This window comes from Diplotaxodon limnothrissa, linkage group LG17 (assembly GCF_057381915.1).
Source record: "Diplotaxodon limnothrissa isolate DT_005_m linkage group LG17, D_limnothrissa_male_GT1.1, whole genome shotgun sequence".
In the NCBI taxonomy this organism is placed as follows: domain Eukaryota; kingdom Metazoa; phylum Chordata; class Actinopteri; order Cichliformes; family Cichlidae; genus Diplotaxodon; species Diplotaxodon limnothrissa.
Window position 1 is genome coordinate 18,451,308 of NC_140612.1, and position 25,958 is coordinate 18,477,265.

General features: G+C 42.5%; 1 protein-coding gene and 1 pseudogene across 1 annotated transcript; one reads left to right on the forward strand and one right to left on the reverse strand.

Annotated features, from left to right (window-relative positions):
* Window positions 1-9,749: 9,749 nt before the first annotated feature.
* On the reverse strand, window positions 9,750-16,793 carry LOC146614867 (uncharacterized; annotated as a pseudogene).
* Window positions 16,794-17,724: 931 nt separating this feature from the next.
* On the forward strand, window positions 17,725-24,849 carry nup50 (nucleoporin 50). Its single transcript, XM_085376012.1, has 8 exons — window positions 17,725-17,854; window positions 20,041-20,119; window positions 20,200-20,283; window positions 20,361-20,571; window positions 21,209-21,859; window positions 22,138-22,222; window positions 22,916-23,034; window positions 23,958-24,849. The coding sequence occupies exons 2-8, from the start codon at window positions 20,051-20,053 to the stop codon at window positions 24,155-24,157; spliced, it is 1,419 nt and encodes a 472-aa protein (XP_085232138.1). The 5' UTR covers window positions 17,725-17,854; window positions 20,041-20,050; the 3' UTR covers window positions 24,158-24,849.
* Window positions 24,850-25,958: the final 1,109 nt, after the last annotated feature.

The window sequence follows — 25,958 nt, forward strand, 5'->3', positions numbered from 1 at the left end:
TCCACAAAGACAACTAAGAGAGGCATGGCTGCAAAAGAAATGAAAACTACAAATACATTTACCACAAAGTACAAATAACAGACCCAAATGGGAGGAAACAGACAGAAAAAAATTCAATCATTGCAAAGAAAAATACCACAAAGAAATCCAGAACTGCAAAGCTGTAATTGCACTTGTTTTTCAATTGTTTATGCAAAGTGGCATTAAAAACAAACAAAAAAACTACAGTCAGACCAAGACTGAAACAAACCACTAAGAACAACCTCTGAGAAACACCAGCACATGAGCACAGAGATATATAAAAACGCAAAACATAACAAGAGATTTGAACCATACACTGTATATAAAAGATGGACATAGCCGTGTGACGTCACCAATCATGAAGCCTGGAGCTGAGCGCCACCTTGGAGTTTTGAAACTGGGCGTGACGAGTGTGGCGTCAGTTTCCTGCTCCTCTCCAACTGTGATGGGACCTAAATTTAAAAAAGTAACTTGTTTTATTCAGGCAGACCTGAAACCGGCACCTGAGACCATAAACTCAGACTTCTGTTAAGTCTGACTTCAGAGGAGTCCCTCCCTGCTGGACAATAAATGAGGATTAGCAGTGACTTAAGAGTTTACAAATTCAGTTTGTAAACTTTCATATTCCCCAGAAAAGTCTCAAAAAGCCACACAATTTTTTTTTAATGAGGACTGGGAACCAACTCGGGTTCAGGGACTCCGATTAGCTAAGGTGAAGCCTAGCAGACAGCTAGCAGCTACAGATGTGCCTCCATCACCATCTAGAGCACAGGTGTCGAACTCCAGGCCTCAAGGGCTGGTGTCCTGCAGGTTTTAGATAACAGCCTGGGTCAACAAACCTGAATCAAATGATTAGTTCATTACCAGGCCTCTGGAGAACTTCAAGACATGTTGAGGAGGTAATTTAGACATTTTAATCACCTGTGTTGGATCAAGGACACATCTACCTGCAGGACACCGGCCCTGGAGGCCTGGACTTCGACACCTGTGATCTAGAGCCTCTGCTGGACATAAAAGGTACTATATGTTGGTGCTTCAGTTTTAGTTTACAGCAAACTAACTGGCACAATATTTGCAGACAGTGAATCTTTATAAAAATAATTATTTTTAGTCTTTTAAACCAGTAAAATGAAGATTGTGACTAAAAATAAAAACATTACTTAAAACTTTATGTTAAAACTCATAGTCATAGGTGGATAGCTTCTCTGATAGCCTTTCAGTCTTTAAACATGCAGAAGCTCAAACAGAGCTGAACTCAGCTGCATGTTGTGTTTATCTTACAGTCCACCTCAGGCCAGGCTGGGACCGGCCATCTGTCAGCACTGCAAACCCAGTGAAGCCTGGCCGGTCCTGAACCCAGCCAGGCTCATGGCTGACAGGAAGTGTTTAATGGGGAACACTTGGAATCAAACAACCTGCAACAAGCCAGAAACACAATATCAAAACTTTTATTTGGTCTAGATTTGAACATCAGTGTGTGATAATAATCAGACTTAGCCTAAGAGCATTATTGCAGCAAAAACCAGAAGCAGGAGGATTTTTTAGTCCACAAAATCTGCTCTCTGCTCTCTAACACAGTCATGCGACAATGACAGCTCAGAGGCAAACTCATGGGTACTGATAGCTTCTGTCAGCTTTGTTAGGAGAGATCATGTTCTGAACGTGGTGAAAGGGGACCTCTTTACTTCATAAAACTAAGAGTAAAACATGAGAGGACCAAAATCAGACTAAAACTGAGATGACAGGATAGTACAGCTGTAAAGTTTATCACATCTGCTATGTTATATTAACATTTGTCCCATTTATGTTTGTTAATGCTTATAGTTGAGCTGCCCTGGCATTTGGGGGTTTTATAGAAATATAAAGGAACACATATTAGTCAGGCTAAAAGGGTTTTATAAAATAAATTTCTGAATGTCACAACTAGAATCAGTTAGTTTGAATAGAAAATCACACAAAAATACACTCAAAACACACACACACTGAGGAAGGGGACGAGAAACAGATGAACGTAATAAAGTCACGAATGAGACATAAAACTGAAAACAAGATACTGGAGACACTTTCAAAATAAAACAGAAAACAACAAAATAACCACACTAAACACTGAAAGAGAAATGTAAATATGAAACTCAAGACTGAGACAGAAACGGAAACTCTTTGCTAAAAGAATTGAAAACTAGGCAGGAACCAAATAAAAAAACTGAAGAAAACTCAAATGAATATGAAACTGGATGAAAGAATGACAGTGAAATCAAAACATTCAACTGAGTCTGTCAGTGTCTGAGTTCAGCTGGAGTGCTGGCAGGTATGAGCTGTCTGAGGACACAGGTATTCAGATCCAGGTTTTTTGGGTTGGCGCCAGTGAAGCTTCATGTGTTTACGACAACCAAAAAACCAAAAGACCATCATGCCTGATATCATGATTATCGAGCCCGGGCATGTTGCTCACATCACCAACAAAAGGTCAAACTTAAGAAAACCTTCCTACATGTTGCAGACATGCACAGCATCATTGTGGTTTTAAGTTCTATGGGTAAATTGAATCTCATAACATTTCTAATATAAAAATACAACATATTAGAAAATTAGGAGTCACAGCTGGAAGATGTATTAAAGTCATTGCGCATTGAAATGCTTGTGAGTGGTTAGGTGGAACTCTGATTTGTTTAATTTATCAGTTTAGCATCTGTTAAAATTAGTTTAAGATTTAAAATCAGGAATCTTCATTGATGAGCAGCGCTCGGTGAGAGATAAATATCTGGAGTTTTTCATGTTTGTCCTGATATCTTCTGCTCTTCGCTGCAGAATACTGAAAGGAAAAGCCCATCAGCTGACAGACTCACAGCCATTAACCTTATCATCGTTTCCCTGTTTGCAGCTTTAAAGTGGCACAGTTGGCACTCACACTTGGCCTAATGTGAGCAGAGATGCTGCTCTGACATTTTTACTTGCTCTTCCAAACGGATGGTTGGCAAACGGCATGGCTCCATGCAGACGCCGTGGAAGCCAAGAACGTGTCCTTCTCTGCTGACTCGGAGACACAGTGACATTTGTAAGGACCGACTCTTTGGGCTTAGAGAGGTCGTTGTAAATGTCAGCCAAGTGCAGCAGAAATCAGAGCAGGAAAACACCGCGTTCAGCCCTGCAGGAGCTTTAAGTCACTTCACTACAGCCACTGATCACATGTCAACACAGGCAAGAGGAAGTCATGTGATCTGAAGGCTTTTGTGACAGGAAGAGAGGAACTGAATGCCCAATCTGAAAAAAGCCAAACAATAACATTTTTAAGTTATCCAAGTGACTTATAGATCATGTTTAACCTGAGCAGCTAAAAACTGTGGGGGGTTTCTAAATATATAAAGGGGGTCCGGTGTTCTCGTCAGCTCTAGTGAGCCTTGACCCCCCGGCTACCTCTGAAGCTGGTGGGTAACAGACATCTCTGAAAACGTCAGAGCACTTTAGCAAATATGTGATCTCTTGATAAACTGAGCAGATATTTGAAGTTTACACACCTGCATTCTGGCCTGAAAATATGTTAAAAGTTTGTTTTGTGACCCAGAAGGAGTAATAAGAGTAATATTAAAACTAAGTAGCTGTTGCCATTGTTGGAAACTGGAATTGGCTCGCCGTGCTATGAATTCTGGGATAGGTTGGGCCATGGGAAGGATACACCCGATCCATCCTTCAAATTCGGGGAAATGAACGCAATTGTGGGCTGCATTTGGAGGAGCCTTCGAATTGGGACAGCCTTCATCACCTGGCTGTGACGCAATCCACCTTCAAATGCGGCCTCTGAAGGATGTGTCATGCATAATGTGTCATGGTCTGGGTGAGTCACAGTAATTTTTCCACAGTGCCTGCTCTCCTCCTCTGAGTGGAGCCTTCATCGCCCCTCCCAGGAGTCACACCTGGAGCTAATCAGACCGGTTGTGTTTAAGACCAGCCTTTGCCAGATTGTCTGCTAACCTTGTGTTTTTCCATAGTGCTTGTACTTACCCTTTTCCTCTTGTCGTCTCAGTCGGATCACGAAAAATCCACACCCAACCCTGCAATAACCTCTCACGCCTGGTTGCTGGTCTCCTCTGCTCACTCACAGCCAGTAACATTTCTTTGCCTGCTCTCCTGCCTCACCTGCCTGCCTGCCTCCCTGCTCCTCTGTTTTGAAAACCTGGGAAAATTCTCGATTGGACTCACCCAGGCCTCTACCTCACGTCCTCCCCATCCTGCATCACTTCACCTGCATACAAAGTAAGACGTTAAGACTTTTTACTGGATGTGTATTCATTCAATCCTCAGAACCACCCTGTTTCTCCTCTCCCTTGGTTTCAGTGCCATAGACCACAAGCTCTTGAACCACAGTTTGTTTGACATGCTCGAGCACCTGTATCCAGTCGGCCTAGGCTGGAGCCTCCCTGTCCATGTATATTGTATTTAGTTAATCTCGGTCTAGAATATCATAGTTCATGTTAACTACCCAAAGCCTGGTTCAAAGTCTAGTTCATAGCTCATGTTAAGTATTCATAGTCCTGCTCAGAGCTTTAGTTCATGCTTTCACGTTGCCTTTCACAGGGTCACTTTGTAAATAAAGCACTCAGTTCACACAATCAAGTCTCTGTTCTGAATCTGCTCTTGGGTCCACTTCGTGTTTCTGATGGCCGAACCATGACCAAATGAGGCGAGGGCCAAAAAACAGGAAGACCGTAAAACCTGAAGAAAACATAAGCAACATGAGAATAAGCAATGGAACAGAAAGAAAGATGAAAACAAAGATGATTAGTGGCTGAAAACAGAGCAGTGAGAGGTCAACATCAGCCCAGTGACTGTCATCAAAATCAGATCTGTTTCTGTGTTTATTGGCGCCACAGTGCCTTCTCTCAGAGGACAGAGATAAATGCCACGAGCACTGTTGAAAAACTGGCTCATTGTGGCAGGTGTACGAATATGAAAAATTATATATTAATAAGAATACTGAGAGGTGGGCTAAAATTTCAATTTAACAGGTTATCACACTTGGTTGTACACCTCGGACAGGCCTCTGAGACCCAACATCGCATAAAACAAAGCTGTGGCGATGTCAACCACTGGTTTGAAAGTTCCTGTTGCAAAACCTCAAGCTCACTTCCACAGCTTGGTGTTTAAAAGATCCATGTGAATAGTGAACAATGACAGTAATAGTAAGTTGCTATTAAGCTTAGAAAGCATTTATAGGGACCATGTGGAGCAAAGCAAATAATATTGAGTGATGCGAAGCATCCACTTACCACCTCATTTAAAATGGCACCATCAGCACTGCGCCAACACAGGCACCACATAGGTTACCCAGTTAGTGTGGCCATGATTGCTGTTTTATACGTGCTCATAAATAAATTGACTTGACTGCATCTGAAAAGCAGCAGCTCTCTCTGAAGTGCAGCATGAGTGTTCTCTGCATCAGCATGCTGTGGTAAGTTAACAGGAGGTTTATTGTGAAAGGAAAGCAGTCTGAGTACGTCCTGCCGCTCGGCTCTCGGTGCAGAGGTGAAGTCGCTCCAAACGTCTCTGAATTTCACGCCGCTGTGCTCAGGCTGTGACCCACTTCTTTCACTCAAAGCCTTCCTTTTACTTCAGCAGAGATAAACAAACACGAGCTCCCCACGAGGTGTTTCATTACCAGCCGAGACGCTCAAACACCATTCAACACATTTAAACAGGAATAACTCAGCTGCAACGAGAAGACGGGGTTTTGTTGAACTGGAAGTTGTCATGCAGGGATAATGTGGTGACATGATGATGAGTCAGTGTGTTTCTGTGCAGTGTTTTCAGAAACTGATGTCTCCTGTTTCTGCTTTTGTTTTGGAGCTTTTTAAAAAAAAAACAAAAAAAAAAAACAACATTCTCAGAGAGAAATGTAAATGAGCATCAAAGAAGAGGCAGCTCGTTAGCGGCTCAGAGGGGCTCCACAGGCTCATGTTTAACATCAGGAACAACACCAGAAAGAGTGTTTCTAATGGTACTGTTAGACTAATCATTGGTTTTTTAATATACACCACATGTTAAAATGTTTTTGTCTAAATGTAGATTTGAACCAAAGTTCAAGAAATGTTGTAATAAGATGCAAATTAATGGTGGGTATTTTGGCCTCTGTGGATAATTTTCCCCTTCATAACAACGGCGTTAACTTTGGTTACAGACAAAAGATCGGACAAAGTTAAAGCGAGGAACCAGAAGAGAGTGCAGCTACAGTGGGGCAAAAAAGTATTTAGTCAGCCACCGATTGTGCAAGTTCCCCCACCTAAAATGATGACAGAGGTCAGTAATTTGCACCAGAGGTACACTTCAACTGTGAGAGACAGAATGTGAAAAAAAAAAAAAAATCCATGAATCCACATGGTAGGATTTGTAAAGAATTTATTCGTAAATCAGGGTGGAAAATAAGTATTTGGTCAATAACAAAAATACAACTTTGTAACATAACCTTTGTTGGCAATAACAGAGGTCAAACGTTTACTATAGGTCTTTACCAGGTTTGCACACACAGTAGCTGGTATTTTGGCCCATTCCTCCATGCAGATCTTCTCGAGAGCAGTGATGTTTTGGGGCTGTCGCCGAGCAACACGGACTTTCAACTCCCGCCACAGATTTTCTATGGGGTTGAGGTCTGGAGACTGGCTAGGCCACTCCAGGACTTTCAAATGCTTCTTACGGAGCCACTCCTTTGTTGCCCGGGCGGTGTGTTTTGGATCATTGTCATGTTGGAAGACCCAGCCTCGTTTCATCTTCAAAGTTCTCACTGATGGAAGGAGGTTTTGGCTCAAAATCTCACGATACATGGCCCCATTCATTCTGTCCTTAACACGGATCAGTCGTCCTGTCCCCTTGGCAGAAAAACAGCCCCATAGCATGATGTTTCCACCCCCATGCTTCACAGTAGGTATGGTGTTCTTGGGATGCAACTCAGTATTCTTCTTCCTCCAAACACGACGAGTTGAGTTTATACCAAAAAGTTCAACTTTGGTTTCATCTGACCACATGACATTCTCCCAATCCTCTGCTGTATCATCCATGTGCTCTCTGGCAAACTTCAGACGGGCCTGGACATGCACTGGCTTCAGCAGAGGAACATGTCTGGCACTGCGGGATTTGATTCCATGCCGTTGTAGTGTGTTACTGATGGTGACCTTTGTTACTTTGGTCCCAGCTCTCTGCAGGTCATTCACCAGGTCCCCCCGTGTGGTTCTGGGATCTTTGCTCACCGTTCTCATGATCATTTTGACCCCACGGGATGAGATCTTGCGTGGAGCCCCAGATCGAGGGAGATTATCAGTGGTCTTGTATGTCTTCCATTTTCTGATGATTGCTCCCACAGTTGATTTTTTCACACCAAGCTGCTTGCCTATTGTAGATTCACTCTTCCCAGTCTGGTGCAGGTCTACAATACTTTTCCTGGTGTCCTTCGAAAGCTCTTTGGTCTTGGCCATGGCGGAGTTTGGAGTCTGACTGTTTGAGGCTGTGGACAGGTGTCTTTTATACAGATGATGAGTTCAAACAGGTGCCATTCATACAGGTAACGAGTGGGGGACAGAAAATCTTCTTACAGAAGACGTTACAGGTCTGTGAGAGCCAGAGATTTTCCTTGTTTGAGGTGACCAAATACTTATTTTCCACCCTGATTTACGAATAAATTCTTTACAAATCCTACCATGTGGATTCATGGATTTTTTTTTCACATTCTGTCTCTCACAGTTGAAGTGTACCTCTGGTGCAAATTACTGACCTCTGTCATCATTTTAAGTGGGGGAACTTGCACAATCGGTGGCTGACTAAATACTTTTTTGCCCCACTGTATACTGGAGAAGAAGATAACTAACAGTTATCTGGGGTTCATTTCAGGAGTCAGAGACAAATATAACAACTGTATAGAGGAGAATATTTTAATAAATTTGCAGTATTTGGGGTGTGACCTCTTTGACTGACAGGTCGATGGTGACATAAGCATCACTATGGTGTTTTTCACTCATGTTCAACACCATAAACTCATCAGGGAAGAGTTTCCAGAGTTCGAGGACCAGCAGGTTCATTTCTTCATAGATTTCTTATCAATCAGACTTCCGAGGAATAGCCCCCTGCTGGTAATGAGAGGGAGTGCAGGTTTAAGTGATGAGTTCATTTCAAACTACTTTTCAAACAGTAAGTAATCTGATGTCTCGGAGGGTTTATTAAGCTTTGTGTAGCTGCTGCTTTATACTTTTGTTGCTTGGTCGGAGCAGAATCAAACTAACACATTACCCTGGAACCGCCGAGCCACACTGTGCAGCTCTTTGGCAGCAGCTTGTTCTAAATTTGAGGGTTTAATAGGAATGAATTATTAATCAGCATAATTCAATCATCTTAGTCTGATTGTTCTAAAGTCCCTCCAGTGTTTGCTGAGCCACTTAATATTAAGGCCGAAAGACTGTTTCTAATCAGCCGTTCTGAAGAGGCCGACGGGCAGATTCATTCATCACACAGATATTTCCCCAGGTGCAACATCAGCCCACAGTCGGTTATGAGCTCTGATCCACAGCGGCAACAGCGGGGAGGAGCAACCAGAGACGAAGAACCGAAGACGAAGCAGCAGACGGTTTAGATGACACGGTCCAGCAGTGTTGTGCAATTAAACACAGCAAATTCTGCAACTGAGCACAACTGCAGCAAGACCTGAAACAAACAAACAAACAAAAAAACTTGTGAAACTCAGCAGCAACAACACAGCAGCCAATCCAACTGCTGTGATTAAACACCTGCAGCTCAACACAACAACTTACCTGCAGCAACAATTGCAACTAAAAACAATAATATTATAACAACACCTATAACTGTATACAGCAAGTCCTGCGGCAAAAACTGCTTAAACTAAGGATGACCTAGTTTATTGGTCCGGGTTGCAGTGTTTGTTTGCAGAAGCAGGGCCGGACTGGTAATCTAGCATGGTCCCGGTGAACCAACCCACTTTTGGGCGGATGGGTCAGTTGAGGGGCTGCACTGGCCCTACATGCACTGAGAGCAGTAGTTTAGTGCAGAAGAAATGACTTAAAGGCAGAGCTGAAAATGTAAGACAGAAAAAGAAACTAAAAGTAAATTCAGCAAAATTGGCAAATTAACCGACATGTTAGCTATCGAATCTCCTGCACAGTGGACAGTACCAGTAACAACCAGCTACCACGCTGAAATTAACGTGGTAAGAAGACAGATGGATGGACATAATTAGGAAGGGAGAGATTTATTTTTGATCATGATGAGCTGCATTGACCGAAAAAGCCAGGGCCGATTATTTGTCCCTGTCCGGCCAGAAGTTGCTCTAGTTTTATTTGTTGCAGAAATGATTTCATGCTGTTAGTCGCAGCTGTAGCAAAAAGGTTTTGTTGTTTCTCTCTGAAAGTTCTGCAACTTGTTGAAAAATGTAAATGTTAAGTTTTCCTCTCATTGAAAACCAGCAAAAGTAAATATCCACATCCATATACGGATCTGAGAAAATTAAATCTATTTTCCTTTTTGATATGTCTGTGAAGGTTCTCAGTCATCCAGGTTATCATAGTCTAAGGAGCTTGGAAAGAAAAGCGTCTGGACTTCTTTAAGTTGCTTGAAGACGTTTCACCTCTCATCCGAGAAGCTTCTTCAGTTCTAAGGTCAAATGGTGGAGAGTCCCAGATTTAAGCCCTATGGGAGTGTCCCCCAAGGAGGTTGTGAACCTCCTATTGATCCTCTACCTAATCACATGAGCCAAGGTGTGAAAACGGGTGTGGGTCACAATCAGCCAAGGCTTTGGGTGAACCCACTGTGAAACCTAGCCCCACCCTATCATTTGATTTACTGAGGTCAAACGGCCCAGGATGTGAGTGGGCGTTGAGACGACTGGGAAGGGGTCGTAAGCCACCGCCTCTGTTCAAAGATGGTCGCTCACAGTGGACATAGATGGCTTCTTTCACTCATCTTTCAAACCATCTGTCTTCTCTGTCCAAAATGTGAACATAGGCATCCTCGAAAGAGTGACCTTTATCTTTAAGATGCAGATGGACTGCTGAGTCTTGTCCTGTGGAGGTGGCTCTTCTGTGTTGTGCCATGCGCTTGTGAAGTGGCTGTTTGGTCTCTCCAATGTAGAGGTCTGGGCATTCCTCGCTGCACTGTACAGCATTAACGACATTGCTAAGTTTGTGTTTAGGAGTTTTGTCTTTGGGACGAATCAGTTTTTGTCTGAGTGTGTTGCTGGGTCTGAAGTACACTGGGATGTCATGCTTGAAGAAGACTCTCCTGAATTTTTCTGAAACACCGCCTACATAGGAGATAACAGTGTTGTTGCATTTGTCTTTCTGATCCTCCCTAGATGGTGTCTGACTTTTTTTCTGTGCATCTTTGCTGATTTGACAAAAGCCCAATTAGGATAACCACATGTTTTAAGTGCTTCCTTTACATGTGTGTGTTCCCTCTTTTTCCCTTCAGGCTTAGAGGGAACATTTTTCTGCCCAGTGTTGTAGAGTTCTGTTGGGAGTCAAAGAGGATGTACTGGTCCTTTTGTGGGCTTCTGGTAAACTTCAATGTTTAGGTTTCCATTCTTCCATTTTTTTCCATTTTTTGATGTGATGTGGGGTCTTCCCCACCAGGGCTGTTAGGATGCCAGCAAGGTGTTTAGAAATGTTGAAAAATTGGCTGAGTTTATGCTGCTAACAGTGGGTCTGAGTGGGACCCCTTCTTTGTGGATCTTAGGAAGTCTGTAAATACAGGGTATGGCATTCTCTGGGTATAGACGATGATATGCAGGGCGGCCAATGATTTTGTTCTTTTCAAGGTCTGGAAGCCAAGCGATAATTTGGTTGGATGTTGAGCTCCATACACAAGTCCAGTTGAAAAAAAACTCTGAGAGGAAACAGTAGAAGCTCTGATAACTTAAATTATTTTATTTAATGGAGACAGCATCGGGATCATTAAGAAACATGCTGCTTCCCTTTAATTTGTCACTGTACTAATTGCTGTCCACATTGCAGGGCAATTAATTCAACCTAATTAGAGCTCCATTTGCAAAAGCCTAATTGACACGTAGATCTGTGTGCTGAACTGGCGATTAGAGCGTAGACGCATGAAAAACTGTGAGCACTGAACAAAATGACTGTGAGATCTTAACGATTTAATCAAATGAAATTAATTAGAGGCGGGAATGTGAGGGCAGGTCTGCTGCGATGAGATTATTAAAGAAACGGAGTCAAAGCGTCAACCTGACAGCTGCACCAGAGTCCATTCAGAAAACACTCAATTTTAGCTCCACGCATTTCAGTTCTGATATTCTCCTCATAAAGAAGTAAACATAAGGGCACATGAGACACTAAATATACCGATTACTCAGAACAACTCAGTGAACACATGAAAGTGTGAATGAATCACTGAAATACTTAAGTCAGCAAAAGGATGGATTTATCAGGAACTCTTTATCAGCAGAAAAAACAACAAATGAAAAATAAATATGAATAACCTGTGAAATTAACGAACATAAAGGAAATGAAAGCATGTGTGATTACATCTGTGGAATAAATGAGCTAGTGAAGAAATATAGGATATGTAGTGATATTAACTATATATAACTATATATATTAACTATATACAATAAATTTAACAAATGACTTTACGGTGGTGTGACTGCATGACAATAACTGAGTGTAATGAACACATGAGCAAATGAGTGAATGATGTTAAATCCACGTTGTTGCTGGACTTTTGTTGGTTATTTATTTCAGCCCTCCCGAGCTCTCTGATGTTCCGCATCTCTGCTGATCAGCAGCGCATCAGCTTTCTGGGAGGAGGCGACGCCTTTGATTCGCCGCTTGACTGAATGAATCCCCAAAAACCAGACCCCGCTGAGTGGCGAGGGCCCGGCCCGACTCGCAGTGACCCACCGCGCACAGCAGGAGGCAGCAGCTCGTGTTACAGCAGCCAAGTGTGCAGACCCGCTCAGCAGTCACACATTTTACTGACATGAAACGGAGAGAAGCAGAATTCATTCATGTTTCTGTAGTTTTAGACTTTTATGGTGTTTATAATAAATGTTTCAGAGGTTCAGTTCTGCTCTTTTTCTTTTCTTTAATTTGCACAAAATGCCTGAAACGTCACAGCCGTGGGAAATGATCTTGAAAATAAAATACTGGATGTGATATTTACATTTCCTTTTACCCTTGCAAACACCTGCTGCTCTCTGTCACATGACTATGACGTCATATGTTTCTTGTTTTTAATTACAGTCGCAGCCCAAAGTAATTTTAGCTGAGTCGATGCCTCACATGCAGTGAATTTATATAAAAGATGGACGCAGTCTAAACATGTTTCTTTAACCTGCATTCTTTCTAATGTCCAGCAGAGGGCGACGTCTCAGGTTGTAAAATCTGTTCGATCTGATCGTATTGACCTCTGCGAGAAAATGAGCCTGATTTCAACGTACAATTATAGATAAATCATGTTTTATCTTGTTGTTTAGTAGAGACACATTAAAACAGAACAGACTACAGCAGGAACATCAGACCTGTTTTACATAGTGGCATACGTCCACTGCACTTTGACCTTAAACTGGACTGTGAGACTCCCAAGCTCATTATTATTTAAACATACAGGTGCTGAATGTCGCACTGACTGTTTCCAGCCTGCACTCAGTTATTATACAGACACATGAAAACTGAAACTGCTTCTTATTCTTATTCTGAACAGTCTTCTTGCTGCAGCTGACTTTCTCCAAATGTTTTTAAAAATGATTTTTATGAAGATCCTGTCAGTCTGGATCATTAGTTGTTTTTTCATTTGTAAAGAGTGAGCCGATGAGATGTTGGTAAATAGAAGCAGGATTTAAAATCTGCTCTCGGTCGGTGTGAAGTGTCAGCTCTGTGTGTTTTATTTAAAAGGCTTAAAGAACCTCTGTGGGCCTGCATGCTGGCGCCTTCCGCATTAAACAGGTTTTCTCTTTTTTCTGCTGCCAGCTTTTTCCATTTTCTCCTCGCCAGCTGGTCAGGGGTCTCCCGCTGCCCACCAGGCCCACAGCTCACTTCCTTCTTTCTCCAGCACCTGTTCCTATTTGGCAGGCCGGGCGGGATGCTGGAAGCTTGGAGATGAGCCATCTGCTGCCCAACTCTACCGTTTTACCCCCGATCCCTCGTGTCTCTGCACGCAGCCATGAGGTTTTCTCTCCGCCTTTTTCACAGCACTGCTGAGACGAAGCTGAAGCATAAATCAGTGTTTAGCTGAAGCAAGAAGCTGCAAGTACGATGCTGAAATCACGACAGCAGAGCTCATTTACCTCATGCAGATGGAGCCACGCTCGTCTTCCATCTCTGAGGCTGAAAGTTAGTCTGAAGTCAAATCACAGGATTGTTTTATAAACATGTTTAACGCTCAGTGGACATTTCCTGCTTCTCCTTATTTTCTGTCATATGTGAGTCGTTCCACAGAAAAATCACTGACCTTCCACAACCAGCTGACCCCGAAAGAAGATGGTCCTAGAATTTAAGCGCAGCTTAAAGAAGACCTTTAATATTCTCTGTACTGTTCTGAGCAGCCATTAATTCAACAATGTGAGCCTTCAAAATTTACCCAGAATGCACGTCTAAGATGAATCATTGAGCACACAGCTTGGCTGATGTTGACTCCTCACAGGTTTCCTCTGCTTCAGCACATCCAGCTCATAAACATTGGGTGCTCCTCAGCAGGCTTCCAGAACCTGCCCAATCAAAGAGAATGGAGGTGATCCGAGGCCCAGTATCAGATAAAGAAGGATTATTATTAACTGGTGCATTAGAAACAAACACAGAAACAAATTACAGACTGCTGTAATGTGATGTTCTCTGTTTTGGTCAGGGAAAAGTGAAGGTAACAAAGGAAGGAGGACTAATCGACCCCAGACGATCATAAAGAGCCGAAAGAAACAAAAACAGGAGGTAAAATTTAAAAAAAAAAGGAGCATTTTAAATTCCGGATTTAACATGGAGCCAATGAAGAGAAGCGAGTATAGGAGAAATATGCTCTCTCTTTCTAGTCTTCTTTAAAAACTTCCTGTTTTCAGTGGTGAAACAACATTTCCTCTCGAGCTTACGGGTTATCTGCTCTAAGCTGCACGTTAGAGAGTTATATAAGCCACGTACGTAAGGCTCTCTTTTTCACAGGAGCTACAGTATTAACTCATTCACTGCCATTGACGTCTATAGCCGTCAATTGCAGTGAATGAGTTAAGAGTCATACACAGTAAATATGAACCACTATTGTCGAGGATAGGCGTAGCTTTGGGTCACGTGGTGTTGATAATAGTAGTAGTGATTGCTATATCTCCTGTTCACGGCCCGAGGAAATTTCCTGAACGAGTGGGTGATGGTGGAAGTTGACTTTTGCTGACCGCTCAAGCCTGGAATGTTTTGATCACTGTTTTTTCTATGGATTTTAAGGATTTGGATAACAAATAAAGGAGTTTTTAAATTGGAACTTTGAGTAACGCGTCAACATTATCCCCCTATTCAGCTGCTCGGCGACTCAAAGGCTTGACAGTCGCCAATAACTATTAATGAGAAAATCCTCAATGAGAAAGCACTGTATACTTTCAGCTTTAGACACCATGATATAAATCCAACGCAAAGGTTCACTCACTGATGAAGTAACAGTTTTCGCCATAAATGTTATAAGTGGACAGACATGGATTTTAAGGTGCAGTTTAACCAGTTATGGAATGTAGTCATACAACCTCCTGTGAATGCCGGTTGTACGACTACGTTCTAATAATACTTTCAGTTTTCTTCTCACTTAAGCTGCTCTGCTGAAAATACTCTGTGAGTTCAGACTTAGTCTTACAGTCACAGAGCAGCAGGAAGAAAACAAAATGAGTGTCTTTCTGTATTTTTGTACCATCAGAAGAATCATAAAAATAAGTTTGTGACTGGAAAGAGTCACAGAGATTATCTTTAAGGCTGAAACAACAACTCTAAAAGTCGAGTTTTGTGACATATTTCAGACAGAAAGATGGAGGATGGATTAATGATGATTGACACAGTTACTGTGACTTTAACAGATGTGACAGTAAATACTGTTTGTGTCCTGCTGCACATCACTCAGGTCAGCTGTGATGCAGATTTCAGGGTCATGCTCGTGTAGTTTGTAATGAGGCATATCTGAGTGGTTAGATATCTATAACTGTGACTTTTACTCCATGAAAATAATTCAAACTTCAGAGGATCGGTGAAGCAGAGAGACGCCATCAAAGTCAGAGAGCAGAATCAGCAGCTGTCCAACAGTAAAGACTGAAACAAGGAGGAGAGAGCTGTGAGACTGATGGAGACGATTTGTTTTACATTAACTCTGATATTTGATCACTTTGTTCAGTTAGAGTCGAATAACGTGTGCAGAGATGTCGCTGTGTGACCGATGCACTCCAGTGGCTGAACAAACAGCTCTCCACGGGTTACAGTTGTGCCTCAACATCTCAAACCAGGTCTTCAGTTTTCTGCAACCACAGAGCATGACTGACCTCTGCCTGCATGAAATAATCAGCTGATCTGAGCTTCTTTTGTCTACCCTCTTTTTAACAGACCAACATCCATGACTGGGGAGAGTTTTTACCCTAAATGTCCTTCCTGGCATAAAGTGTTGCTGTAAGATCTACAAAATGACCCTTTGAACAGTCCTCTAATGTTTTCACTGCAGTTTGACTTTTGTCCAGCAGGTGGATTCACTGCACAGCAGGCTGTCAGTTCTCTGCAACTTCCACATAAACATGAAAAACATGAAGAAAAAAAACTTACACGGCACATTGTTTTGTTTGCTTTTTTATTCATTCAAATTTAAATGAATGTTACAGCTGCTGCTGTTGCTGAAGCCTGATTATAACAAACACTGAATCAAACATCAGAAACACTGACAGGCGTTTCTAATGTTTAAGAAACCTACAGTGAACTGAGATTTAGCTCACAAAACTATCAGTAACAAATCAATGAAACAACAATATTTCAATTGTTATTATTTATTTTATTTTTTAAAGGCAGCATGGAGGTTAAATTGGGGGTGATAACTGAAAAAGCTTAATTGTCCTTGTTTTTCAGCCAGGTTTTTGAGACTGCCAGGAGCAACACTGAAGGAACATATGGAGTCAGCAGCTGGCATATACAGTATCTCACAAAAAGGAGTACACCCCTCACATTTTTGTAAATATGTTATTCTATCTTTTCATGGGACAACATTGAAGATATGACACTTTGATACAATGTAAAGTAGTCAGTGTACAGCTTGTATAACAGTGTAAATTTGCTGTCACCTCAAAACAACTCAACATACAGCCATAAATATCAAAACTGCTGCCAACAAAAGTGAGTACACCCCTAAGTGAAAATGTCCAAACTGTGGCCAAAGTGTCAATATTTTGTGTGGCAACCACTGGAGTTCACTACATCTTCAGAGGCTGCCACTGGAGTCCTCTTCCACTCCTCCATGATGACATCATGGAGCTGGTGGATGTTAGAGACCTTGCGCTCTTCCACCTTCCATTTGAACATGCCCCACAGATGCTCAATAGGGTTTAAGTCTGGAGACATGCTTGGCCAGTCAAGTACCTTTACCCTCAGTTTATTTAGCAAGGCACTGGTCTTTTTGGAGCTGTGTTTGGGGTTATCATCATGTTGGAATACTGTCCCGTGGCCCAGTTTCTGAAGGGAGGGGATCATGCTCTGCTTCAGTATGTCACCGTACATGTTGACATTCATGGTTCCCTCAATTAACTGTAGCTCCTCAGTGCCAGCAGCACTCATGCAGCCCCAAACAATGACATCACACCACCATGCTTGACAGTAGACAAGACACACTCTCTTTGTACTGGTTTCCACCACACACCCTTGACACCATCTGAACCAAGTAAGTTTATCTTGGTCTCATCAGACCACAGGTAATCCATGTCCGTAGTCTGCTTGTCTTCAGCAAACTGTTTGTGGGCTTCCTTCTGGGACGACAGCCATGTGATGCAGTGTGCGGCATTTGGTCTGAGCACTGACAGGCTGACTCTCCATGCCTCCAACCTCTGTAATAATGCTGGCAGCACTCGTACATCCATTTTCAGAAGACAACCTCTGGATATGATGCTGAGCATGTGTATGGGCTCAAAATGTGGTCATAAATATTTTGTACTTGTAAATCAGGATTTGTATTTGTGAAAAGAATTTGTGTGTGCGTAAAAAAGATTTGTGTGTGGACTTAGCCAAAAAAAACATGTGAATCTCTGCAAGTTGCAAGTACGAATTCTGACCCTATTTTTCTTCCTTTCATCTGATTGGTCAATGTCATGTCAAGCACAAATGTAACAATCGAATCAGAGAACAGATGGGTTTGGCTGTCGGAGGGGAGCTATTTTGAACTAACCCTGCATGTTTTACCTGTGCAGAGCTGCCCCTTCGGAGCAGTGGTGGTGCAGAGCTTGGCCACTGGACCACAGATTGAAAGTCACTAGGGCTTGTGACCATTAAGCAAGACCCTTCACCCTGCATATAAAGTTAAATAATCACCGGTGACATATTTAATATTTAATATAATTTATGTGCGTAGTATGCATTTACCTTTGCGTTTTTTAACCTTTTATTATCGTTTTAAAAAACATATGGACTACAATTCCCAGACTAAAGGCCGCTTTGTGGTGCGCATGCGTGAAAAGTGGGCCGCGCAAACCCATGCGAAACCCACCCGCTCTGTAAAATGGCGGCGTAAGGAGGTTTGTTCAAAAACACAGAGCGGTGTTACCTGTTAAGGTGTTCAGCCAGACGTTACCTGGAGCTGTCAGAGCCGCGCGGAGGCAGAGACCGGACTTTACGTTACAGACAAGGTGCGTCACATTTACCTGTTAACAAAAAATCATTAAACGCCGGAAACGAGAGGAGCTCGTGCCATTAGCCTGCTGGCTAACATTAGCTGCTTGTGAGCGGCCCGGTTAGCTTGCTTGTTTAGTTCCGCGGCTAACAGCCAGAACATGATGTTAGACACCGGAGTGGACAGGCCAGGTGGCCTCGGTGTGTGCTCCGGTAATGGTAGGTCACTTTATCAGGAGCCAGTTTTTCAGTAATCGGAAATCTGAGTAAAACGTTTGTTAGAAAATCTCTCGGCTCAGGTACACAGGTGATTGATTATACCCGGAAAGAAGCGCTAACCGAATCAGGCTAGTTGATGGTTAACCCGGATAAAGGCTGCCTGACAGGAGTGCTTAACCCTGTGCATTTGATTTAGTTAAACATCAGCTTTCCTTGGACCGCACTAGGAATTCACAGGTATGTTTCAACCTTTACACCATCCAGAATATTCGAACAGCAGCTCCACCACAGCTGTTTATAGTCGATTAATCGGTGATTATCGGCCTCCGTTAATAACTAAACACCAAATGAAGCCGGGGTTTTGGCGAAAAGCTGTAAAGAATTTGGAGCTTTTTATCATTTGACGCACTACTTTCTTTTAGCAAAATGCTCAATTTATTGTTTCACATTTTGAGGTGAAACCTTTAAATGTTCAGAATAGCCATCCAAAGCTCAGATTTACACCTGTTGTTACCTGTTGCCTGTTCACTTGAATATCAGGTGTTTTATTGGAGAAAAAGCAGAGTGGTGTGTTCAGGTGAAGTAATACTGAAAGTAGGTGAGATAAAAGCTCAGGTTCAGTAAGTTAAGGTTCAGTCTGTGGGCAGCTTTGGACTAGGGCTGCCACGATTAGTCGACTATCAAAATCGTCGACGCGTCGTTTGAAGCTTTGTAAGATCACAAAAGACGCAGGAATATGTAGCAGGATTTAAGAGTGTAATAACGGATTGAAACAGAAGATGGCAGCACTGCATGTACAAGGATGCCAGCTGCCGTTAAACCCCGAAGAAGAAGCTGTGTCCCAGAATTCATAGCGCGGCCCAGCTCAGTTTCCAACAATGGCGGCAGCTAGTTAGTTTTAATATTACTCTTATTATTCTTTCTGGGTCACAAAATAAACGTTTAACATATTTTCAGGCGGGAATGTAGCTGTGGAAACCTTAAATATCTGCTCAGTTTATCAAGACACCGCATATTTTCAAAAGCGCTCCGACGTTTTCGGAGACGTCTGTTACCCACTAGCTCGATAGCTAGCCGGGGGCTAGGCTAACTAGAGCCATGAGAACACCAGACTCCCGGCAAATCGTTTTCAAACCCACCGCCGTCTTTCGCTACTCAGGTTAAACATATGAGTCACTTAGATAACTTAAAAATGTTATTGTTTGGCTTTTTTTTTTTTTTTTTTTAGTATTTTATTTGTTCCTGAGTAAATCTGTTTGGCTGAGATTAAAGTTATAGTTTTTACACAGCTGAATAAACGTCAAGCAGACAACTGATTATCAGAAGTGTGAGATGCTGGAGAATCTACTCCGGTGTCCTGTTATATTTTAGATAGCAAGGAGTTTATTAAACTTCACCGAAACAAACTATCATCTTGTCTTTATTTTTAGTTAGCACATACCTTAAACACTTAAAGCTGTAAGCTAATGATAGTTATATAAGAGCAGATGCTGCTGGTGCAATAAGCTGTACGTTTTACGTCCAATGGATGATGATCTGATTAGTCGACTAATCGCAAAAATAATCGGTGACTAGTCGACTATCAAAATAATCGTTTGTGGCAGCCCTACTTTGGACATCTGTGGATTCTTCCACAGATTTCTGTTCTGGAGCATTGAGCCAGATCTAGAAGATGAGCAGAAAAATGTTAACAGTAGTGATATTAACAAGAAAAGTCAACTAAAATAGTTTAGATTAAATAGTAATTGTAACAAACTGTCCATAAAATTGAGTAATTGTGCTAATAGACAAACTGAGCTCTGTTATCTGATTTACACCAGCTGGTTAATCAATAGTTATCAATAATAATCCTGTTTTGTTTTTGTGTTCTGAATCTTTTCTACTTCTTATTCAGTTCAATTCTGTAAAATGCTGGTTAAGACGCACTAAACCCTGGAAAAAAAATGAAAGAGAACACAAACTGAATTCTTATGTTTTGTTACAGAGCCAGTGGGATGGCGAAGAGGATCGCTGATAAGGAGCTCACGGACAGGAACTGGGATCAGGAGGAGGAGGGCGAGGAGGTAAGAGGCCATGCTGAAACTGTAAGTCTGGCTTCAGGAAGTTGGAATTATGTGAGTCTGACTTTCTTGTCCTCCTTCAGGCCGGGACGTTTTCAGTGGCGAGTGAAGATGTGCTTAAGAATCGAGCAATCAAGAAGGCCAAACGCAGAAACACTGGAACCGAGGTACGAGGAGAAAACCATTGTTTACCTGTTGCGTCTGATTATAATCATGAAGTAATCTGAGTGTTTCCCTGTTTCAGAACGAGGGCAGTGGAGCATTTAAAGGCTTTAAAGGCTTCTCCTTGACCGCGGCGGCAAGCAGCAGCTCAGCTCCAGCTCCAACTCCAACTCCGTTCTCCGGGTTTGGGAATGGCGGAGGCTTCAAAGGCCTCGGCGGCCTGACGAATGGGAACAGCGGCACGCCCTCCTTCGGAGGTTTCGCCTCGCCTGCAGCGTCCTCGTCTGCACCTGGTGAGCAAAACATTGATCAGCTCGATCAGTTATTAATCGGAAACTATTTCCTCTTTATGTGCCATTCCATAGTTTCAGCTCAGATTCCTGTTCGTCCTTTGAATGTGATCCATAAATGAGCTTTCTTTTTGTGTTAAAATGTCTTCATTAGTTTTTAGAAGCTTTAAAAATGCTAAGACATGGACATGATGAGTTTATTGATCTCTTGTGGGTGTAAAATGTGTTCAGGATGCTCACAGCAGTTCATCTTTATGATCGATTTTAAAAAACCAAATTTTCCGGCTCTTTGTTTTAATAATAATAATAATGATGGATTTATATAGTGCTTTACAATTCCACTATTCATTCACACACTGGTGGAGGCAGCTACAGTTGTAGCCACAGCTGCAGACTGACAGAAGCGAGGCTGCCATATCGCGCCATCGGCCCCTCTGGCCAGCACCAGTAGGCGGCAGGTGAAGTGTCTTGCCCAAGGACACAACCGTCCGAGCCGGGGCTCGAACCGGCAACCTTCCGGTTACAAGACGAACTGCCAACTCTTTGAGCCACGATCGCCCCGTGTAACTCTCTTATTCTGCTTCCTTCTTCCTAAGCTGAGCTTTCTATGCCATCACTAACACTTTCTCCTTCCTCGAAGGTCTGACGTTTAACGGGCCATCCTCGGCTAAACCCGCCACTGATATTGCCACCAAGCAGACCAATGGCTCCGCCACCAGTGCGAGTCAGAGCTCCAGCAGCAGCAATAAAGAGTACAGCCGGCAGCTCACGGCGCTCAACTGCTCAGTGCGGGACTGGATCACCAAACACGTGAACGACAACCCGCTGTGCGACCTCAACCCCATCTTCAGGGACTACGAGCGCCACCTGGCCAGCATTGAGCGCCAGTATGGCGGCGGATCAGCTGAAGGAGGCTCCGAAGAGAAGAAGAAGCATGGAGGGACGCTGCCAGCCACGGCCGCAGTTCTTCCTCCTCCTTCATCTTCCTCCAGCAGCAGCTCAGCAACCTCCACTCCTGCTGCCTTGTTCTCCTTCACCAAAAACACAACGGACGAATCAACACGGGAGAAAAGCTCCGCCGCCGCTCCAATCCCTGCTGGAGTCACGTTCAACTTTGGCAAGAAGGTGGACAGCTCAGTTCTGGGTTCCTTAGGGAACAAATCGAATCCCCCCAGCTTCTCCTTCTCGTCCTCCTCCTCCTCCTCCAGTCAGACCTCAGTGTTCGGAGCTCCAGGATCAGCCGCTCCGCTGTCCTTTAGTGGGGCGAAAGCCGAGGACGCTCAACCCACAGGTCAGCAAAACACTCAAATACATGAAGTTATATCTAAGTTTTAAAGCTGAGATTCTGTCTCATATTTTTTACTGTGAAGATCAAATGGGATGAGTTTGGAAATTATTTGAAAATGATTTTAAATAGTTTAAATAAATCAGTTAAAACTTAATCAGTGCTCATTTTATCAGCAGTTTGAAAGACAAAGATTCAACATGAAAGGAAAAAACATGATGTGATTTATATTTATATATATAATTTTTATATTTTATTTAATTTTATTGATATTTTTTTTGTAGACGAAAACGGTGACGAGGAGTCGGAAGACCCGCCCAAGCCGGAGGTCAAAGAGGTGAAAGAGGACGATGCTTTCTACTCCAAGAAGTAAGTTTCTGAAATGTTTCACCCTGAAGCTGCAGGTCGAGCTTCAGCTTCACATAGAAATCAATCTGAAAAGGAGGAAACAGGAGCAGCGTTGTGCACAGAACTCAGAGCTGTGGTGAATACAAGTAAAGTTAGAATAAATGAATTTCAGTCAAATTATTTAATAAAAATTAACTTCACACTGCATCTTGAAGGTTATCAGGAGGAGGAGCTTAGTAATGCTTTTGAAGCCAGCTGGAGCTGATTGGATCACATTTTTAGACAAAGATGGAGGAAAAGGAGAGGGCTTAGAAAAAAGTGAGAAACTGTAGCTCTGTAGCTTCCAGCTGTTGGTTCAGCTTCTCATCTCCCTGGCTGTTTGTCCTTTCCCTGCACTCACGGAGTTCACCTCCTCTCAGAGAGGAGCAGACAGATCATTATGTTATCCTATTGTAGTCATGAAATACAAACTTCCAGCAAGTTTTAAAAGAACACAATGAGAAATGAACTTGACCTGCAGCTGATGGAGGAATCTCCAACCTGCTGTAAGCTTCCTCCATCTTAGTAAGATTTAGAGAGCAGACTTTAAATCTTCATCACTAAAAACCCTGAAAGTGTCCCATCGACTCTGAACTTTGTTTTTTAAAAATAATCCTGTTTATTTAATTATAAGTGATTTGTAATTTATTAATTTCTTGTCTGCTCTGCTTCCAGGTGTAAAATGTTCTATAAGAAAGAGTCGGAGTTCAAAGATAAAGGAGTGGGAACGCTGCACCTCAAAAAGACAACCGAGGGGAAAACTCAGATGATCATCCGAGCCGATACCAACCTGGGTGAGAGCATCGCGTCGACAGATTGATTTTATATAAAACATCTGATGTCATCACAATATTCAATCCAACTTGAGATTTTTTTTCTTTAAATCAAACAAACACATTAATGTCAGAGATGATCAGGTTTAAAGAATCAAACGTGCGTGATGTTTGTCAGGATGGTCACTGTGTCAGATTAGTCCTAACAAAAACAAAGGGGACACAAATAGACTTTAAAGTGTAATCTGAAATAACACAGACCATTTAAAGTGGTGTAACCAATAACTGCTCACTTATAATTGTAATAAGCTGCATCAAACCTACAACAGTGAAACATTTAATATGTCGAGCTTCAGGTTTTAGGCCCAGAAACATCCAAAACACCTAAAAGCATAAAAATAATCCACATTCAGCAGCTTCCTCTTCATGAGGTCTGAACTGTGATCAGACTGCTCCACCTGCTGGTCAGATACAAGCACTGCTGCTTCAACAATGAAAACGGATCAAATCCTTGATGACATGAAAGGACTCGATCAGGATTACTGCAGCTAATCAACGATATCAAAGATAAAGCTTTAAATTGAGAGCAAGTGAAACTTCTTCCACAAACAGCTGGAAGATCTGGAACTGGTACAGCTTTTAACCTCCATTTTTATCAAACATCAAATCCACAGATTCAGAAATAATCTGCAGATTAACCAACAGGAATCGCTGAAGGACACTAATAAAATATTTCTTTGTACTGTATTTTCCGCACTATAAGGCTCACTTTTGTTTGTTGGACCAGCTGGTAAATAATGATGTGCTACATGATTGCTAGCGAAACAGCTGTGTTAGCATAACATAAACACAAAACACAAAATTAGAAATCTTCAAGTCACCAAATATAAATATTAATTTTAAAGCCGGGTCTTCTGCTTGTATAACGTTCTCTCCTCCTCCAGGAAACATCCTGCTGAACATCATCGTGCAGCCATCCATGCCATGCACTCGGGTGGGGAAGAATAACGTGATGGTGGTGTGCGTGCCAAATCCGCCCGTTGACGACAAGAACCCCACCACCCCCGTCCCCCTGCTGATTCGGGTCAAAACCTCCGAGGACGCCGACGAGCTCCACAAGATCCTTGAAGAGAAGAAAGCCTGAGCTGACCCCGCCCCACCTCCCCCAGGGTTTTAGCAGACTCCGCAGTGGTTTTAGCAGTGGTCATCCTCAGACTCCGCCCCCTCCCACGTGGAATCACTGACCTCTTCATCGCGCCGGTTTATCCACACACACATGCACACACCCCCGTCGTTTCCTCGTCTGATCACAACGAATTGGTCGTCAAACTGTGAATCATTTCTTTGAATCGTAACAATCGAAGCAGGTCGTCGCCTACATTCCCTCCGGTTCATCGCCGCCGCTGCTGTTAGACTCGTAGTGCTTCAGTTTTACGGTTTGAATCTGTCGAGTGACTGAACGAGTGACTTCCTGAGCAGTTTTTGGGGAGCGCTCTAACTAACGGGCCAGTCGATTTGGTTTTACAAATTAAATACCTGCAGTAACATTTCCTCTTAGAGTGTGTCTGCTGAGTGTTTTTGTGTTATTGCTCTGGAAACTATTTATTGTGTCGGCAGAGTTTCTACTTGGAGTGAATGTTCCCCCGAAGAGCGCGGCGTTTATTCTCTGTAAACACAGACTGTCGTTTTCCAAGTGTCCTTTGTGTGGCCTTCAGCTCGGCCTTCCAGATGCCGTCATCATCTGAGAACATTTGTAAAGACATTTATTGGAGAATAAAAGGAAACGAAACAAGCGGCTCCTCTGTTGTCTTTATTTCTGCTTCACCTCCACAAACATCTAGCACCGCCCTCCTGACGGGCTGAGTGCTGAGAATAATTCCAGTTTAATAGTCCCGGGAGAAATCAAGCTGAGCGCCGTGTCAGTCTTTAAACCAGAACTGCTGCCAACATCAGGAGGTAAAACTGCATGAAGCATCTTCTCGCCCGACAAGCAACCCAAACTCTGCCTTTAACACGTGAACATGAGGTAACACTTTCATGCTCATTCTTAGTTTTAGAAAACTCTTGCACTCGCTTCATTTCAGTGCAGTGATTTATTGAAGTGTAGAAACAAAAATGTAAAATACAGAATATAAGGCAAAAACAGTTTTGATGTAAGTACCTTTATTCTTCAGTCTGAACTTTGTCATCTCTGCGTCTGCAGGCTTCACAGCTCTTCTTTGGATAATTCTGTTTTACATAGAAACAGAACTATCAGGTGTGTTTTTACTGCACTGGCAGTGTGTTTGGGATCATTGTGATGTTGCTGCTGATCAGATGTGTGTATGTTCATAATTCATCAGTTTTAATAAAGCTCACCTGATGACCTGTACATACTGAAAATGATTTCGATCCATCTCTCCATCAGAAGTTTTCCTCTGATTTTCAGTCCAGTTGTGTCATTTTCATAAGTCCGCCTTTCCCTGACACTTTTTGTCTTTTGTTTGTTTTTGTCCTCCATTTGTCCAGTTTACTCAGCTTTTAAGGACAGTGCACATCATGTATTGTTTTCAGTTTGCTGGTGCAGAAATATTATGTCAAAGTGTTGTTTGCTATTTTAATCTAAACCAGTGTTTCCCAACATATAGGAACCACGGCACATATTTCACATTAACAAAAATGATAATAATCACACGGCACACCACCAAACAAATGTCACAAAATGCATATTGATAATTTTTCCCAGCGCACCAGCAGAATCGGATCGATTTCTCCCCACTATACCAATTTTGCTTTCTTGTGACCACTACTCATGCTATGGGCTTATCTGGGTTGGAATTTTCTCCAGGACCTTTTTTTCCCCAAAAAATATTTATCTATTGCTATTACGCCCTGTGTTGTCGCACTCACTATGTAATTTCTTTGTCGCCTGTTTTACTGGCAGTTTGCAACCCATTTAATTAGAG